The sequence below is a fragment of the Miniopterus schreibersii genome, assembly GCF_964146895.1.
Source record: "Miniopterus schreibersii genome assembly, chromosome: 14".
In the NCBI taxonomy this organism is placed as follows: Eukaryota; Metazoa; Chordata; class Mammalia; order Chiroptera; family Miniopteridae; genus Miniopterus; species Miniopterus schreibersii.
The window spans coordinates 19,353,387-19,372,572 of NC_138114.1; the positions used below are offsets into that span (position 1 = coordinate 19,353,387).

At 41.4% G+C, this 19,186-nt stretch overlaps 1 protein-coding gene across 2 annotated transcripts in view; it reads left to right on the forward strand.

The window, feature by feature from the left end:
- The window catches only part of PPA1 (inorganic pyrophosphatase 1), a 31,368-nt gene extending 28,730 nt beyond the window's left edge, over positions 1 to 2,638 (forward strand). The window contains exons 9-11 of one of the 2 annotated variants that reach the window (XM_081158454.1): positions 441 to 510; positions 1,670 to 1,712; positions 2,287 to 2,638. In XM_081158454.1, the coding sequence (XP_081014580.1) occupies positions 441 to 510; positions 1,670 to 1,712; positions 2,287 to 2,318 (145 nt within the window). In that variant the 3' untranslated portion in view covers positions 2,319 to 2,638. The remainder of the gene's footprint in view (positions 1 to 440; positions 511 to 1,669; positions 1,713 to 2,286) is intronic. The other variant, XM_081158455.1, reaches the window with a different exon arrangement.
- Positions 2,639 to 19,186: the final 16,548 nt, after the last annotated feature.

Genomic DNA, 19,186 nt, shown 5'->3' on the forward strand with positions numbered 1-19,186 from the left:
TTGGTTAAATTTATTTCTAGTTGTTGTTTTTATGTAGTAAATGGAATTCTTTTCTTTTTTTTTTAATCCTCACCCAAGGATACATTTTTATTGATTTTAGAGAGGGGGGAAGGGGGAGAGAGAGAAACATCAGTGTGAGAGAAAAACATTAATTGGCTTGCCCCCTATACTGGCCCCAACCAGGGATCGAGCCCAAAACCTTTTTGGTAGACAGGATGACACCCCAACAAACTGAGTCACCTGGCCCGGGCAGTGGGATTATTTTCTTAATTTCTCTTTCTGATAGTTTGTTATTAATGTATAGAAATGCAGCTGTTTATGTATATTGATTTTGTATCCTGTAACTTGAGTAAACTTGAGGTTCAAGTAAACTGAACTTGAATCTCATCTGGCCTACCATCTTCAACTTGTAACTCATGTCTACTTTTTTTATTTAATAGCATGAATACCACAGTGTCTGAGAGCCCTTTCAAGTGTGATCCTGATGCTGCCAAAGCCATTGTGGATGCTGTACGTAAACATTTCCTTGAAAAAGAACATACCTGGTGGCTACAAAGTATGGTACTGAGGAGGGAAAGTACTTCTTTCAACAAATATTTGAGTACCTCCTGTATGCATATTACTGTGTGAGGTCTTGAAATTACAAACCATGAACACATATAGGCAGACATTTGCACGTAAAAGCTGAGTAGGGTCCTAGTCCACCCTCAGTTGGGCAGGTAGTTAGTAGGGTGTTCTACTAACCCAAATGCCTGTGTACCTGTTATAAGCCATTTTTCATAAAAGAATCAGTGGGAACTTACTTGACTTGGTTGTAGCAAGGACTGAGAAAGTTACCACATTTCAGGTACTGCCACAGTGGTGGTTCATAATCCTAGAATAGACTTTCATGTAAGGTAGTAAACTATTTACCAAAGAAATAATTTTGGTTTTGTACTATTTCTCACCTGATTTGGGTTAGTGGAAATGCTTAACTAGATCATCTTAATTTCTTCTCACAATATTAAATAAGGAAAACGAAAATGAGGTCTGACTTTTTACTGCTTTGTAATTAAGAGAAAAAATAACAATTTAGCAATAAAGCCACTAATGTAGGTTTATCTTTATCTACGAATCCCAACAGAGTTGAATGAATAAGGAAAATGGGAAGGGAGAAGCTATTGGTTAGCAATCATGATTTCAACGAGAACACTCTGCCCACATTTTTTTTTTATTGATTTCAGAGAGAGGAAGGGAGAGGGAGAGAGAGCTAGAAACATCAATGATGAGAGAGAGTCCTCCTGCTGAGGATCCAGCCCGCAACCCGGGCATATGCCCTGACCGGGAATCGAAGCTAGATCCCCTGGATCCTAGGTCAATGCTCAACCGCTGGGCCACGCTGGCCAGGCTCTCCCTACATTTTATATAAAATCATATGTGTGTAAATCAGGTTTTATTCTTTATTTCAAAATACATTTATTTATTCTCATGTGTGTCATTAAAAGAGGCTTGAATTTGTTAGCATTTCTTAGAACAAACCTTACATTGTTCCTATAAATTACTACTTTTAGAACCTAAAAATTAGGATAGTTGTCATCTGTTCAGATTCTTTTTAACTTTTGTGTCAGTATACTTTTTTAGCTTTTAAAAAAATAGGATTAAACTAATACATTTTAATATTTTATTTTAGTTACCACCGCCGTGTGAATCTGCCTGCACAATACCAGCAGATGGTAAGATCAATCTTCTAGTCAAAATACATTAGACATTATGTGTGTGAGTGGGGATAAACCTTACATACCACATCCATACCGAGGAAGAGAAGGAAGGGGAGAGAAAATGGTTGCAGAGTTCCATAGTGTAAGTGGGAGGAAAGATGGCTGTCCACACCCCCCTTTGGTGCCAACCCCAGTCACAGCCATTTCCAAACCACGACCTGCTGTTCTCTGGGTTCTGGTAGATGCTTTGTGGACATTGGAGCAGGCTGGGCTCTGGGTCCCCATCTGGCCATAGACTGCTTCACCCAGAAATCAGTTCTCTCCCCCTATAGATTTAGAATTTGCTGTAAGGTTCTTCTGGTGAGGATCTGATGTTTATATGATTAGTATAAAGAGTAAGGAAGCCCAAAAAAAAACACTGATAAAGTACTTGTTTTTGCCATAGTGAAACTTGGCACGTATGAAAGTTTGTTTTAAGGTAATCCATAATAGAATACATTAAAGCAAGTATATTATTCTTTATTATATGTTGGGTATATTTTGATTCTTAACGGGGGTTCTAATTTGTTTTTCTTTTCTCTGAATATAGTAGATAAATGGTTCCATCACCAGAAAAACTAAGGAAATTTCTCTGGAATACAAGTTGATATTGCTGCATCCTACTCATCTGGAAGTATTAGATGCAAAAGTAGTGGCTTTTCAAAGCTTTAAATTTATAGGACGAATCTAACTAACAAAGCAAATTCTGCTGTGACCAATCCAATAGATTTAGTGTGTTATCCATATAAAAGCATTTTTCATGTCTTAGCTAAGATAACTTTTAGTACATGCTTAAATATCAAAGCAGTTATTGGAATTTGGAAATCATTTGTGGATAAACATGCAAGATATTGGGTGTATATGTTTACTATGTGTTAGGAAATAAAATTATTTTGCTGAAACTTGTCTTATATTTTTATTTTAACCTGAAACCAGACATTACCAGGCAGGCATGGGTGCTATTTGTTATTTGATTTCCATCAATGATCTTACAATTCAATTTTATAATTATTAGACTAAAACTGACTTTATTTTTAGGAATCTGAGAATGAAATTCCTTATTTTTATAGTAGTCTTGATACTGTGCTCTTGCCTAATTCCTAGCATTCCAGTGTAAGCAAAAGCTTTTTAATTTATATCGTATTAGCAGAAAACACAATCTTTCTCACCTTTTGAAATGATAAAGTTACTTTTTTAACTTTTCTAAGCAACTAATTGAACCCTTAAGTCATTTACAGTATTCTCATGAGTTATCAGTCACAATAGCTCTGTGATTAAGTTCATGGCCTGTGGACTGATACAGACCTGAATTTTTAATCCTAGCCCATCTACTTACTAGCTCTGTAATCTTAGGTCAGTTACCACCCAACTGCAGTTCCTTCATTTGTAAAAGTGAGGAGATGTTATTGACACAATATATTAAGCATTCAAATTTTCTTTTTTGAAATTCTTAATGAGATCATTGTATCACAGGCAGCTGTGAGAAAGAATAGATTCTCTCTATACCTTGCCCAGTTTCCAAAGGTAAGATTTTGTAAAACTATTGTATAATATCACAGCCAGGACATTGGCTTTTATATAATCCATCAATCTTGTTTGGATTTTCCAGTTTTACTCGTACTCATTTGAATGACATATTGTTCTATACAAGTTAATCACCTATGTCAGTTCCTGTATCCTACAAGATACTGATTCTCTCCTATTTTTTCTCTAAATGCTTTATAGTTTTATATTTTACAGTTAAGTTTGTTATGCATTTTGAGTTTATTTTTGTATAAGGTGTGAGGTTTAGGTCAAGATAATTATTGCTAGGTTAGCACTATATCCCGTTTGGAGTTTGCTCAGCTTCTTGGGTCTGTAAGTTTGTGTCTTTTGCCAAGTTTGAGGATTTTTCAGCCATATTTCAGAGCCAGCCCCACTCCCCTCTTCTGAGACTCTGATGATGTGAATATTGGGTCTGTAGGCTGTGGTCCCCCCATCCCCCCAAGTCTATTTTCTCTTTGTGAGACTGGGTGAGTTCTGTTATGCCCTCATTCGCTGTGTATCCTCTGTCATCTCCACTCTAATACTGAAACTACCCATCACGTTTTTCATTTCCGCTACTGTGTGTTTCAGTTCTATTGTTTCCATTTGGTTCTTTTTAAAAACTATTTCTTTGCTAAGAGATTTTCTCTTTTTCAGCTTATTGCAAGGGAATTTCTAATTGGCTAATTGCAGTTTTAACACAGCTGCTTAAAAATTCCTGTCAAGGGTGGGATACATTTTTAAAAATTCCTGTCAGTGTTCATCTCTTGTCGTCCATTGATTCTTTTCTCATTCAAGCTGTGCTTTTCTTGGTTCTTGGTGTGGTCACTGATTGTTAATATTGCTCTAGACATTTTCTCTGTTGTGTTAGGAGACTCTAGGGCCTATTTAAATCTTTTATTTTTTGCAGGCATCACCCTACTTGGGGTTAGCACATAGGTTTTGTGTACTTTTGTGGTTTCAGTGGCAGTATCATTTTCAGCAGCTTTGCAGGGTTGTTTTGAGCTGTTTGGTTTATCTGGTGCCCCTGGGGCTTCTGCTGATGCCCGCAGGTTTTGCGCGAGAGGGCTGGGTATCTCTAGGTGGGAAAGGGATGTGGAGGTCCCCCAATTGGTCCTCCCAACCCACCTCACTACCCTTGTGTCTCTGCATGGGGGAGGAAACTCTTAGGCCTTAGGGATAAAGAGGCTTCCAGAATCCACCCACTATAGCTGGATTTCTCCTTCAGGCTCAGCCCATCCCCCACCTAGAGAACTCTTGGAAAAGGGGGGTCTCAGGCTTTGTGGGAAGGAGAGTACCTTTCCTGGTGGCTTATTTCTACCTGGGCTCCCAGGGATCCCCCTTCCCAGGTGGTGGCGTGCTCACCAGAGGTACCCGCATTCCCTATAGGAGAGGAATGAGCCTCTGTGGGCTGCCTTCTGCTGCGAGGTCAGGGGTCTGGAAGGCCTCCCCTCCTCATGTTCCCTGCCACTGTGCTGTGCTCTGGTCCTGAGGTCCCAGCTCGCCTTCGAGTTCTCCTTTGGTTGTCTACCATTTCCAGGGTTTATAACTGTTTAGCAGGGAGGAGCAGGGGAAGAGGGTCTGTGCCATCTTGGACAGAATCAGAAACATGAGCAATCAAATGTTAGTAATATTTCTCATTCCTTTTGTAAGTCCTTCTGTTTTTAAATGTTGCCTTAGTCATTGTAATATGAGATTTTTTTAAATTGAATTTATTGGAGTGACATTGGCCAATAAAATCATAGGTTTCATATGTACAGTTCTACTATACATTATCTGTACTCTGTACCAAATGTCCCTCCGTCACCATTTGTCCCCCCTTGACCCCCTTCTACCTCCCCCCACCCCCCTTTCCCTCTGGCACTCACCATACTTGTCTGTGTCCGTGAGGGCTTGTCTGTTTTGTCTGTTAGTTTATTTTGTTCATTAGACTTCACGTATGAGTACAGTCATAGAGTTTGTCTTGCTCTGACTGGCGTACTTCACGCAGCGTAATGTCCACGCGCGTTTACACAGTGGAACACTGTCAGCTACAAAGAAGGAAGTCTCCCTTGGCGACAGCGTGGCTGGACCCGGAGAATATGTGATTTCCGAAGTGATGTGTTAGGATAAGAAATGCTTTCTAATGAAAGATTATGTCATGTGGCCCAAAAGATAGGAATCGCCCACTCATATTCGGGGAAAGAAAAGGGGATAGAGCACTAGTAGGAGGAAATGTCAGCTATAGTTCTGTACAAGACGCTCCATAGAAAGCTGCCAGTCCTCGGTGTCATAAATTGGATGGGTTAAACCACAGGCACTTATTGTCTCTCAGTCCTGGATCCTGGAAGTTCACAATGAAGGTGTCAGCAGGGCCATGCTTGTTCTGGGGTGACCCGCGACAGACGACCAGCAGAGTTTGTGTTTGAATTTTGGAGCTTCGTTAGCTGGCCAGCGGTACAGTTGCGGCGTCTCACCCACGTAAGAGCCGAACTGCAGCCCCAACCCTCAGTTCTCTCACTTTATGCTCAGGAACCACAAAGGCGCTGCAGTAAAGGGGTTTCCAAGAATTTGTCGGGCTGTCAGCTTTTGGTACAGGAAACAAGGAGGGTCCTTTAGCAACACAAAAGGAACGATTTAAACACAATGTCTTACAAGGAGTAATGGAGTTATGCTTGGCCGGAGTGTGACTGGTTTGTTCTTTCTATGGGAACTCGGGGTGGGGGTGGGGTGGGGGTGGGGTGGGGGGGGGTGATTATTGGGCTGGCTTGTCGGGCCTTGTCCTGTACAGTAGGGATCTTGCTCTACCTTTACTGTTAGTTCCTTAGGTATATTCTGGCCATGGTGGCCAGAACAATGCTCACTCTGAAGGGGTTAGGCCTCTCTCCCTGCTTCTGGTAGATCCTGGCTTGTGGCAGCATAACCCTCATCTTCACAGGGCATTCTCTTTGTGTGCTTGTTTGTGTCCAAATACCCCTTTTTATAAGGATACCAGTCATTGGATTAGGGGCCCACCCTACTCCAGTATGCTCTCATCTGAAGTAATTACATCTACAGTGATCCTATTTCCAAACAAGGTCACACTCTGAAGACTGGGGGTTAAGACCTCAACATAGAAATTTTGTGGGACACAACCTGAAACAATTCCCAAGGAGAAGCTTTGGGTATTTGGAAAGCTCTCTTCATCATCATCAATGCTGGATTAAAGTTACCTGCATATTAGAGCCCAAAACAGAAACTAACCCTGAGGACAACAGCCATTCTCCACACAGCTCATGACGTCTGACTTTGTGCCAGGCGCTGTTTTAGATCCTGGGGGTGCAGTGTTCAGACAGACAGACGAGGTTACTCTAATAGTCTCAATAGGACTGCTTTGTTTGGCGGTGCCCAAATCTCAGTGGCTTAAAAAAGTTTACTTGTCACTCACACAAAGTTGGCAGCTGCCCTCGGTGTGGCAGTTCAGCATGGTGCCTCCGTCATGAACACGTGCTTTGTCATGTTGAGCACCGCCTGAGAAAGCGTTGAGTCTTGCGGAAGTGATTAAATACTGCTGCCCAGAAGTGACACACATCATAGATGTTCTCACTTCATTGGCTAGTGCAGGTCCCACGGCCATGCCTTACCCTGGAATGAAGTCTCACCATTTCCCGATCATGAGAATGCCAAATACTCTGAAGCATTGTCTAACTTAATACACAGAAGAGTGAGCTGTTTCTGTTTGTTTTTTTAAATGATAAGAGAGATTCAGAGAACCTAAGTAACTTGCCCAAGCTCTCTAAGATAGTCAAGGGGAGGGGGGTAGGACTTAAACCCAGTCATCTGGCTTTGAAAACAGGTTTTCCCACTCATTTACATTGTTTCATAGTCTTCACAATCATTATGAATCGGTACTTAGTAATCCATCAAACTGATTACTTAGTCATACCTCTTTTGTTAAACTGTGTTGTTTCTCATGTTTAGCTCTTTATTATCTTTGGGCATAACTTTTTTCTTTGGGATTATTTTCGAAGGAGAAATGTCCAGGGGTAGATTGCAAGGTCATGGAATATAGACATGTCGTTCCTCTTCTGCAAAATTTTCGCCAGTTTTCAAAGCACCATATGATTGCATTCCCGCCCCCCCTCCATGGTCTTGGAAGTCATACAGAGCTGACTATATTACCATGGTTAATTAACCTATTTGAGTGTTAATTTTCCCATCTGTGAAATGGTGCTGATACCATCATCAGGGTGGAAGGAATGTAGGTGAAGGACTCAGCCCAGTGCCGGGGACATAGTAGGTGCTCAATAAAGCTGGTTGTTCATAATTGTAGTCTCAACAACACTGAGTGTGATCAATGCATTTTTTCAGGAATCTGAAGCACTGCCCAGCTGTGTAAAGGATCTGAATGAGAACTCAGATTGGAAATTCAGAATTCATTTTCACCATTACTGAGCCCAGTCCTGCATGTGCCGCAGCTACAATGGCAATTATGTCCTACATGATCAGTGTAATTGCTTTGCAAGGGCTTAAATTGTGCTTTTGCACAGGATTTTCTTTACACTTAGAAAAAGCTGCCTCTACTGATTTCTGGCATCCTGGGCAGAGGGACTTTGCTTTTACATTGACACGAGCGCTGTGCAAATTGCTTCATGGTAGACAAGTATTTATTGAGGAGTCATAAACTCAAGTCAGCTGTCACATAGTTCATTGTTTCCTGTTGGTCTTTGGGATCTTTTCCTTAGTTATTACAAAACCTTTAAATTAACAGAAAATGTTCACCAGGAGTAAGATTAAGCAATGAAAATCACAAGGTATGGCAAACTGGATTTAAAAAGAAGTCTGAGAGTAATTCGACAATCTCTCTCAAAATGTTAAATTCATACTTACCCTTGGAGTCAGCAGTTCTGCTCTAAGAATCCATTCCAGTCGACTAAGAATAGTCAATGGACCAAGCATACAGTGTATGGCAGCTTTGTTTAATAGAGCAAAACCTGGAAAAAGATCTAACTGTCCAACTGAGGAAAGGCTAAATATAGTATCTGTGCCGTGTAGCAGTTAGAGAATGAAGTCAGTGCGTGGCTGATGCGGAAAAGAGGTTCGGCATGCCTGAGTGAAAGGCGGTGGGAGCGCCCCGCGGCAGGCAGCTACGGCTTCGGGCCAAGCCCAGCCTGCTGCCTGTTTGGTAACACAATTTTAGTTGGACACAGCCACACCCATCCATTTACGAATTGCTGTGGCTGCTTTCAAGCTGTGATGGAGAGTTTAGTAGTTGGGACAAAGATTATATGGTCCACAAAGCTTAAAAATATTTACTACTTGATCCTTTACTTAAAATGTTTGCCAAACCCTCAATTCTATCGGGAAGGGAGCGTGGGAGAAAGAGATACATTAATAGGCATGTTTGTGTAAGCATTGACAATTTCTGGAAACAAAAACAAACCACAGTTAACAATGATTATTACAGGGGGCAGGAGTATAGAGTCAAGTGTGGGAGAAGTGGGGTCCAGGGAGTTTCCTTCCAATTACAAAGTTTTTAAAAGACAAGTGAGTAGGAGAACACCAATGAATGGTGCTCAGCACAGCGAGTGACAGAGGGCTTCCCTGCCTCAAGGCGGCCTCCCTCCCAGTGGCCCCTGAACCACCAACATTGAATCACCTGAGATCTTTGTAAAAAAATAAAATTATGTGCATATATATGACCTGAATTAGAACTGGGAGGGGCTGGGCCCTGAAATCTAATTTTTAACCAGTTCCCCAGGTGATTCTGAGGCATGATAGTAAGAAGCTAGGAAAATTCCTGGGCAAGTGGAATGGGGAAACTGAGACAAGATAATTAAACAAGGCCAAACAATTTGAACAATTTACAGACAGCTAGTGAGTTGCAAGACTTTATCTTCCCTAACCAAGGACACTTGAGAAAAAATGGTTCATATCTCTCCTCCCTAAAAAGAGAGCTCATAGCTTAAATCACCCTGGTCAGTTAGAGAACAGAGACCCAATTAATGCCATTTGTGCCAGCAAAACCCAAGGATGGATGACAAAAACCCAATCAGAGCCAGACAGACCCAAGATAAAAGTAAAACAGTAGCCCGGCCGGGGTGGCTCAGCTGTTGAGCATCGACCTGGGATCCAGGTGATCGGGGTTCGTTTCCTGGTCGGGGCGCATGCATGGGTTGCGGGCTCGAGGCAGCCGATCAATGACTCTCATCATTGATGTTTCTATCTCTCTCTCCCTCTCCTTTCCTCTCTGAAATCAATAAAGATATATTAAAAAAAAAAAAAAAAGTAAAACAGTAAAGCAGACCAAAGAATAATCCTAAACTCCCCTATACGTTCATTTTGATGGGTCAGCATATTAAAAATGCGCCTGGAAAGCTGATAAATGTTCTGCTGAAACCCTCCCCTAAGATTCTCACCCTGAGAAGAGAGAGAAAAGCCTCAAGACAAAGGATATCAGCGTGGGCTTGCTAGCATGCCCATGTTCCTTCTCAAGCATGAACTATTTACTGCCTCCTAAACTCGAAGGCACCCCATGAGACTGGCAACCAGGGGAGCAGTGGGCAGCAGCAGTTTATCCCAGGCTAACCCCTGGTCCTGTCTCCAAGGCCCCTTCTCCTCTGACTTTCCAGTGAGCTAAAAGCAGCTCTGCATTGACTCACTTCTGTCACTGTGACCTTTACTTCCCAGTGAGCTAAAGGCAGCACCACCTCGGCTCACTTCTGTCACTGTGGCTTTTACTTCCCAGTGAGCTAAAGGCAGCCCCACCTTGGCTCACTTCCTCCCAGCTCATTAAAATACATGGTGAGCAGGGACCTTGGATCCCTAAACAACCTGCCAGCTCCACACTGGCAGACGCCATGCCATGGTCATGTTTATACTCTCTTGTCCAGCATAGCACTGAGTCCATAGTAGGAGTTCAGTAAATAACTTTTGGTTGCTTCTCGAATGGCTTTCCAAAGTCAGAAACATAACCACGTTGACAGGGCCAGCATCTGGTGACTGCCTGCTTCTACAAAGAGCCTCTGAGCGTAGAGTGGTGAGTGGTTTTCCACACAGAGGCTCCAGCACCCACAGAGCACAGCCTGGGCCAAGGGGTGCAAGAGCCACAGGGTGGACACTGAGCAAAGCCCCGAGGCTTCCATTTTACCAGAGAGTAAAGAATCACAAGGTTACACACGGGCTAAAATCACAGGTGTGCTAATGGTTTTGAATGCTAGTTTTTCATGAATTTGAAAGAGAAACATGCTCTACCAGGGTGATTCACTATTTGTGGCTTCCCTCGTAGGGCTGTGCCACCAGGTCCCTGGAGTCAAAGTTGATTATCCTGTGGTTTTAAAGTAAATTCAGAGGCAAAGTATGTAGGAAACAGCTCTGTGCTGGGCGTCGTGCCTCCAGCTCTGTGTGACATAAGCAGATTTTTTCACCTTTCTGGGCCTCCAGTTGCTCATTTTGTATAACAGGGTGGTGGGCCCCTACCTTGAGCATATATTTTAACAATGAAGATGTCCTGTCTCTCTATTCTGATATAGTCCAGGTGAGCAGGGATGAGGCAGAAAAAAATCTCTGTGACTGAAGGGAACAGGTGGGTGACTGGAGGACTGATACTAAGGTTCAAGCCACATTCGCATGATTCTGAACTTGAACCTGCAGACCGCAAAGAATGGTCAGGACTATTTCAGAGCTTCTCTTGGAGGATGTGGCGGGCAAGTTGGAACCTGGGGTGCAGCCTCCTTAAGTTGCTATGCTTTGGCGTTCCTCCCACAGCAGTGACAGAAAGTTAAAGGTTGTGGTTCTAAGTCACAAGACTGAGCCCTGAGGGTTGAGGATGGCACCTCCGGGGCCCGGTCTGCTTGGGCTCTGTCCTTAGCTGCCAGCTGTGCAGTCTCTCTTAGGAACAGCAGAGGGGAAGTTCTCTCTGGGGAGCACGCCCGCACCCACCCCACCCCTTCCCCCGGGGCCATTTTCCCTGCCTCTCTCTTTCTCCTAAGCTCCAAGGGCCCTTCTTTTGCCTCTGTAACTTGTTTCCTGAGCCCATTTCTTCTACCGCTCACTTCTTCTACCTCTGTGACTTTCCAAATAAACTTTCTGTTATAGTTTGAGTCTTGGCTCTGAATCCTTTCTTAGCCAGAACTCAAGTACCGAGGTTGCTGAGCCAAGGTTGGGTCTGACTCCACCGGTCTAACACCTGGTGACCAACACATCCGCCATTATAGTATCATACAGAATAGGACCCTAAAAAGGGGAAGAAAAAAGGAATAGAAAAGGAATCTACTGGACGGATCTGAGTGGGTAGTAACTGGGAGAATTGAGCTCCCCTCTTTATAAACAAATTCCCTTTCCTAAGGAACAGCAGAGGGAAGCAGGAGGTAAGGGGGCTACAGGAAGGGATGGATCTGTTTCCCTTTTATTTCAAAATTCACACGAGTGCTGTGTGCCAGGCACTGAGGCCCTAGGGATGCAGGCAGGAAGCAGATGCTGAGCTTTTCTTAGACACAATTTTCTGTATTTGTGTGCAAGCAACACATTCAAACCATAAGATGATCTTCAAAAAGATGATAAGCTTTTCTTCTTCTCTGTTGGGGGGTGGTGATAATGGTGGTGCAGTAATTAGGGAAAGAGGAGTCCATAAATAGTACTTATGTATTTTAGAAAAATTAGAAAACACACACAAAAAACCCAAATAAATATAGTGACGGTTTAATGTGCTTCTCAACAGTGGGACAAAAGGACATGAATATACTATATACATGCATACATCTACACATGTATGTAGATACATATACATACATACATACATATACACATATTACATATATACATACTGATAGCTCATCCTCATTATTTCTCATTTCTTGCAGATTTCAAATTCATGAATTTGCCTGCTCTCTAACATTTACCTGTAACCCCAAACTCCACCCTTGCAGTGCTTTCATGGTCATTTACAGACACGCAGAGTGGTGACAAATTTGTCACCTGATGTGCATATTCCCAGCTGAGGTCAGACATGGGGACACTGCCTTCTTGTTCCAGCTCTCATATTGTAAACAAGAATCCTTTTGTGGTCGATTTAGTGCCATGCTTTTTCCCCTTTGTGAGCTTTTTGTTGGTGATTTTGCTGTTTAAATAGCCCCCACGGGTAGTGCAGTGCTCAGTGCTCTCTGGTGTTCCTAAGCAAAGGCTGTGATGTGTCTTAGGGAGAAAATACATGTGTTAGGTAAGCTTTGCTCACGCATGAATTACACTGCTGTTGGCCATGAGTTCAATGTTAATGAATCAACAAAATATATTAAATAAGTTGTCTTTAAGCAGAAACACACATAAAACAAGGTTATGTATTGATCAGTTGATGTATTGAAACTGTTGTGAAGAGAGGATTGCAAGAACCTGGCTCTGTATCCCCCTCTGCCCCAAGGGCAATGGTTCAGTTTCCACTAATTCAGCGTCTGGGGTGACCTCACAGAACATAACTGTTGTGAAAAGTGAGAAGCGCTGAGTAGAGATACATGTATATGTATATTTATAAAACAAAATTGGGGACTTGACACCTTTGTGACCTACTTCAGCCTAATGTAATGTAAATTTTCTCCATTTATAAAAACATTCGAAACTATATAAAATGACTCAATTACATAATGCAGATATATAATAGTTCACTTAACCAATCACCTATGATTTGCTTTTTGGTTATTTCCAATTTCTTCCAATTTTAAATAATTGCCACAATGAATGAACATTTTCATAAGTAAATCTCAGAAAATATCTGATTTTCCCCCTGAGGATAAATTCCTAGAAGTGGAACTACAGGCTCAATAAATTTGCAGATTTACAAAGATTTTTAATGTGTGCTCAATTGCCCTCCAGAAAGATCTTATCAGTTTGCCTTCTTGCCAGCTACTTATGAAAGTGCCTCAAACCTCGGGGTTTTGAACATAATGAAAAATATCTCGCCCAGTGGGCATGGCTCAGCGGTTGAGCATCAACCTAGGATCCAGGAGATTGGGGTTCAATTCCCGGTCAGGGCACATGCCCAGGTTGTGGGCTGGATCCCCAGCAGGAGGACTCCCTCATTATTGATGTTTCTAGCTCTCTCTCCCTCTCCCTTCTTCTCTCAGAAATCAATAAAGATTTATTTTTTAAAAAATCTCTTAGTTTATTAAACATACATTCTCTTTCCTCCTAGTAATGTCTAATTAACCCTCAAAAGAAAGCTCTAACCTTGTGTTTCTCAAACTTCAGTGTGCCTCACAATCACCAGGAGGACTTGTTAAAACCCACTGCAGGCCCCAAGCCCCAGAGAGCCTGCTTTCTTAGATCTGCGGTGGAACCTGAAAATATGTGTTTCTAGCAAATTCGCAGGTGATGCTGGTCTGAGACTGTGCTTGGAGAGCGCTGCACCAGGGGGACTTGCTTGATTCATGGTGAAACGACACTTTCCCTATGGAACCTGCCTTATTCTGACTGTGCACTGTGTAAGTGCCTGTCTTACTCTGCACTCTGCACATTGCCTCCTGCGCCATCCTCAGCGGAATGTGGACTTTATAGGCTTGCTAATATCTAAAAAGCATGTATTGCAAGCCGACCCTACGGTGGCACTGGGAGGGGCTGCTGGGCTAAGAGCCAGGCTGACAGAATACCACAATTTCACACTTTGCCTTCAAGAAGTTCACTGGCAAGAAGACACATTAAAAAATTATTTTAGGCCCTGACTGGGTAGCTCAGTTGGTTAGAGTATGATCCTGATTCTAGAAGATTGTGAGTTCAATCCCTGGTCAGGGCACATACAAGAATCAACCAGTGAATGCATAAATAAGTGGAACAACAAATCGATGCTTCTCTCTCTCTTTCTCCCTTCCTTTCTAATATCAACTAAAAATTATTAAAGATGTGGAGATATTGGACCCCTCAAACACTGCTGGTGGGATTATAAAATGGTGCAGCCACTTTGGAAAATAGTTGGGCAGTTCCTTAAAAAGCTAAAAACATGGAGTTATCAAATCACCCAGAAATTCAACTCTTAAGTATATATCTACGAGAATGTGGGTCTACTCAAACATTTGTACAAAAATGTTCATAGCAGCATTATTCCTAGTCAAAAAATGTAAGTACTCCAAATGCCCAACAACTGATGAAGGGATAAACAAAATGTGGTACAGCCGTAAAGTGGAACGTTACTCAGCCAAGAAAAGGAATGGAGTACTGGCACATGCACCAGCATGGATGCACCTAGAAAACATTATGCTAAGTGAAAGAAGCCAGGCACAAAATGCCAAATATTGTATGATTCCGTTTACATGAAAGTCTAGAATAGGCAAATCCACAGAGACAGAAAGTAGATTAGTGGTTGCCAGGGGCTGGGGAGAGGAGGAAAGGATGGACAGTGAAGCTAATGGGGATGGGGTTTCTTTTTGTGACAGTGAAAATTTTCTAAAACTGGGGTGATGATTGCCCAATTCTGTAAACATACTAAAAACCACTAAATTATACACATTAAATGGATGAATTTTATGCTATATAATTATACCTCATTAAAGCCATTACCAACACCCCCCCCCAAATCATTGTAAACCAACACCAGAGATGCTATAATGGTAGAAATGAAGCAGAGGGGCCATATGGGTGGGGAGCCCACAAGGGAAAGGCTGAGCAGGGAGTTTGCTTGACCTGGACCTTGAGGTACATGGTGCTGAAGAGACAGAAGGGTGTTCCAGACAGAGGGAATAGCCCATGCAAAGGCACAGAGACAGGCAGGCTCCCAAGGCTAAAGAGGATGTTGATGATAATACTCAAGGTTTATTGAATGTTTGGATTATGCTAGCAAACCATAAGTCAATGATCTTATTTAATCTTCATAAAAACCATTTCTTTATTCGCTCAGTCAGTTACTGAATAAATGTCACGGGGGCGTCTACTCTACGCCAGGAACCTGTGTTATAGCCACTGTAGGAACTAGAATGAGGAAGGCAGACACTATTACCCATTTTCTGCACATTAGGGTTAAGTAAATTACCCAAAGTTACAGAGCAATTAAGTGGCAGAACTGGGATTCAAATCCAGGCGGTCTGACTATACAGCCTATTTCCAAAACATGCTATAATTTATACATACCCATAAAGTCATAATTTAACATAAATGCATATATACCATCACACTTTTCCCTTTCCCTCCCTCTCTCTCTTTCTTACTCTCTCTCACTTTCTTTCAATCTTTTTCTTTTCCAGCTTTGAGACAGCACTGAAATATAACATGGTGTAACTTTAAGGTACACAACATGCTGACGTGATACACTTACATATTCTGAAACGACAGCATTAGCTAACACCTCCATCAATGTCATGTCACATGTCACCATTTCTTTTTTTGTGGTGAGAATATTTAAGATCTACTCTCTCAGCAACTTTCAAGTATATAATACAGTTTTATTAACTATAACAGCCATGCTGTGCATTAGATCCCCAGAACTTATCTTACAACAGGGAGCTTGTTCCCTTTGGCCAGTATCTCCCCATTTTCCCCACCCCTCAGCTGGTGGTAACCACCACTCTCTGTTTCTGAGTCTGGCTTTTTACATTCCACAAACAGTAGCCCCCCCTTATCCATGGGGGATTCATCCCAAGTCCCCCTGTGGATGCCTGAAACTGCGGGTAGCAGCGAACCCTATGTATACTGTTTTTTCCTATACATACATACCTACGATGAAGTTTAGTTTATGTTAGTTAAGCACCATAAGAGAATAACCACTAATAATAAAATAGAACAATTATAATAATATACTGTAATAAAAGTTATGTGAATGTGCTCTCTCTATATGTAAAAGTGTACTGTACTCACCCTTCCCGTGACGCTGTGAGATGATACAATGCCAAACCTATTCCTGAATCTGGGTAACCATCCCTTACTTGCACAAAAGGGCTTGGTGTCACTTACTTCAGGGACTCTCGCTGAAGTCTTCGTATGCTTTCTGATGTTAACACGTAGCCGTCGATGGGAACTCATTTTCTACCCACAAATTAATGCCTTTTCCAACTTAACTAAGCACTTTTCACAAACTATGGCTGTAACATTTGCAGTTTAAGGTGCAATAGCAAAACTAGCACAAACTTCTTTTCCCTTCTTCACAATTTCACAGCTAGATTTATTCTTACCCTAGATCTTAGCAACCTCAGCAAATGATTTTTTTTTTTTCCTTAAGCTGAGAACTTTCAGGTTTTCACTTAAAAGTAGCACGTTAGGCATATCCAAACTGCCGCATCTCTACTCTTGCACTTCGGAGCCATTATTAAGTAAAGTAACAGTTACTTGAACACAAGCATGGCAATACCACCGCAGACGATGAGATGACAGAGTCAGCTGCTAAGTGTCTAAGGGGCACTGGACAAAGGGATGATTCACGCCCCGGGTGGGACAGACCAGGACGGTGTGGGATTTGCTTACTTCTGCTAATAGAAAATAATACTGAATGTAAACTGTAATTGAAAAATAAAAATTTTAAAAGAATTGTTTGCTTTTGGAATTTTCCACTTAATTTTTTCAGACCACAATTGACCACAGGTAACCGAAACTGCAGAAAGCAAAACTGAGGATAAGAAAGGCACTACTGTATAAATGATGTCTTGCAGTAGTATTTGTCTTTCTCTGTCTGGCTTTTTTCACTTAGCATAATGTCCTCCATGTTCATCCATGTTGTTGCAAATGGCAGGATTTCCTTCTTTCTCAGGGGTAAATATTTCATTGTACATACCTCATCTTTATCCATTCACCCGTTGACAGACATTTAGGTTGTTTCCGTATTTTGACTATTGTAAATAATGCTGCAGTGAATATGGGAGTGCAGATATTTCTTCAATGTCCTGTTTCATTTTCTTTGGATATATACCCAGAAGTTGGATTGCTGGATCACTTGGTAGCTCTATTTTTTATTTTTTAAGACACTTTCATACTGGTTTTCATAGTGGCTGTACCAATTTACATTCCTACCAACAGTGCAGAAGTGTTTCCTATTCTCCACATCCATGCCAACACTTGTTACCTCTTTTCTTTTTTATGACAGCCATTCTAATAGGGGGGAGGTAATATCTCATTGTGGTTTTGATTTGCATTTCCCTGATGACTAAAGTTATATATATTTTTAAATATATCTTTATTGATTTCACAGAGAGGAAGGGAGAGAGAGATAGAAACATCAATGATGAGAGAGTAATTGATCGGCTGCCTCCTGCAAGCCCCTCCTGGGGACCGAGTCCGTAACCCAGGCATGTGCCCTGACCGGGAATCAAACCCTGATCTCCTGGGTCCTAGGTTGATGCTCAACCGCTTAGCCATGCCCGGCTGGGCTAAAGATCTTTTTAAAAAAATTTATCTTTGTTGTTGAAAGTATTACAAAGGCCGCCTTTTGAGCACCTTTTCATTTCTTTGGAAAAATGTCTATTCAGTTCCTCTGCCCATTCTTTTTTCTGTAGAGTTGTATGAGTTCTTTTTATGTTTTGGATGTTAACCCCTTATCAGATACATAATTCACGAATATTTTTTCCCATTCCATAGGTTGCCCTTTAATTTTATTGTTTCTTTTGCTGTGCAGAAGCTTTTTAGTTTGATGTAGTCCCAATTATTTTTGCTTTTGGTTCTTGTGCTTTTGGTGTCATATCCAAAAAAATTGCCCATCAATGTTGAAGAGCTTTTTTTTCATGTTTTCTTCTATGAGTTTTACAGCTTCAGTTCTTATGGTTAAGTCTTTAATGCATTTCTAGTTAATTTTTGTGAGTGGTGTAAGATAGGAGTCCAGTTTCATTCTTCTGCATGTGGTTATCCAGTTTTCCCAGCACCATTTATTGAAGATACTATGCTTTCTCCATTGAGTATTCTTGGTTCCCTTGCCACATATAGTTAACCATATACGTGAGTATTTCTTACTGGGCTCCTGATTCTGTCCCCTTGGTTCTATGTGTCTATTTTTATGTCAGTCTCATACTGTTTTGATTACTATATCTTTGTAGTACAATTTGAAACAATATGACCATCTGAATAGATGCAAAAAAAGCATTTGACAAAATACAGCATCCTTTCATGATAAAAATGCTCAACAAATTGGTTGAGGAATGTACCTCAACACAATAAAGATCATATATGAAAAACCCACAGCCAACATTATACTAAATGGTGAAAGGTTGAAAAACTTTTCCTCTAAGGTCAGGAACAAGACAAGGATGCCTATTCTCACCACATGCCTATTCAACATAGCCCTGGGAATCCTGGCCAGGGCAACCAGGAAAGAAAAAGAAGTAAAAGGCACCTAAATGGAAAGGAAGTAGTAAAATTGTCTTTCTTTTCAGGTGATATGAGCTTACATGGAGAAAATTTTAAAGAGTCCACCAAAAAACCATTAGGACTACTCAACAAACTCAACAAAGTTGCAGAATATAAAATCGATAACTAGAAAACAGTAGCATTTCTGTACATTAACAACAAAACATGTGAAAAAGAAAGAAGGAAAACAATCCCATTCGAAAGCCATAAAATACTTAGGGATACATTTAACTAAGGAGGTGAAAGATCTGCACACTGAAAAACGACAGGACTTTGATGAAAAGAAATGGGAAAAGACACAATCAAATATTTCATGTTTGTGGATCAGAAGAAAGTATTATCACAGTGTCTGTATTATCCAAAGCCATCTATATATTCAGTGCAATCCCTATCAATATTCCAGTGGCATTTTTCACAGAAATAGAAAAAACAATCCTAAAACTTGTATGGGACCATAAAAGACCCTGAATAGCCATAGCATTCCTAAGAACGAAGAACACAGCTGGAGGCACTACGTTGATTTCAATCATTTTCTTTGACTCTTTCCTTCCCCCTTGACAATCCTCTCCACCCCCAACTCAGATTCTCTGTGGGGGAGGAGTGAGACTGAAGTAGTTTTATTTATTAAAAAAATATATTTAGTTTAAGAATGCTTTTAGGTTTAC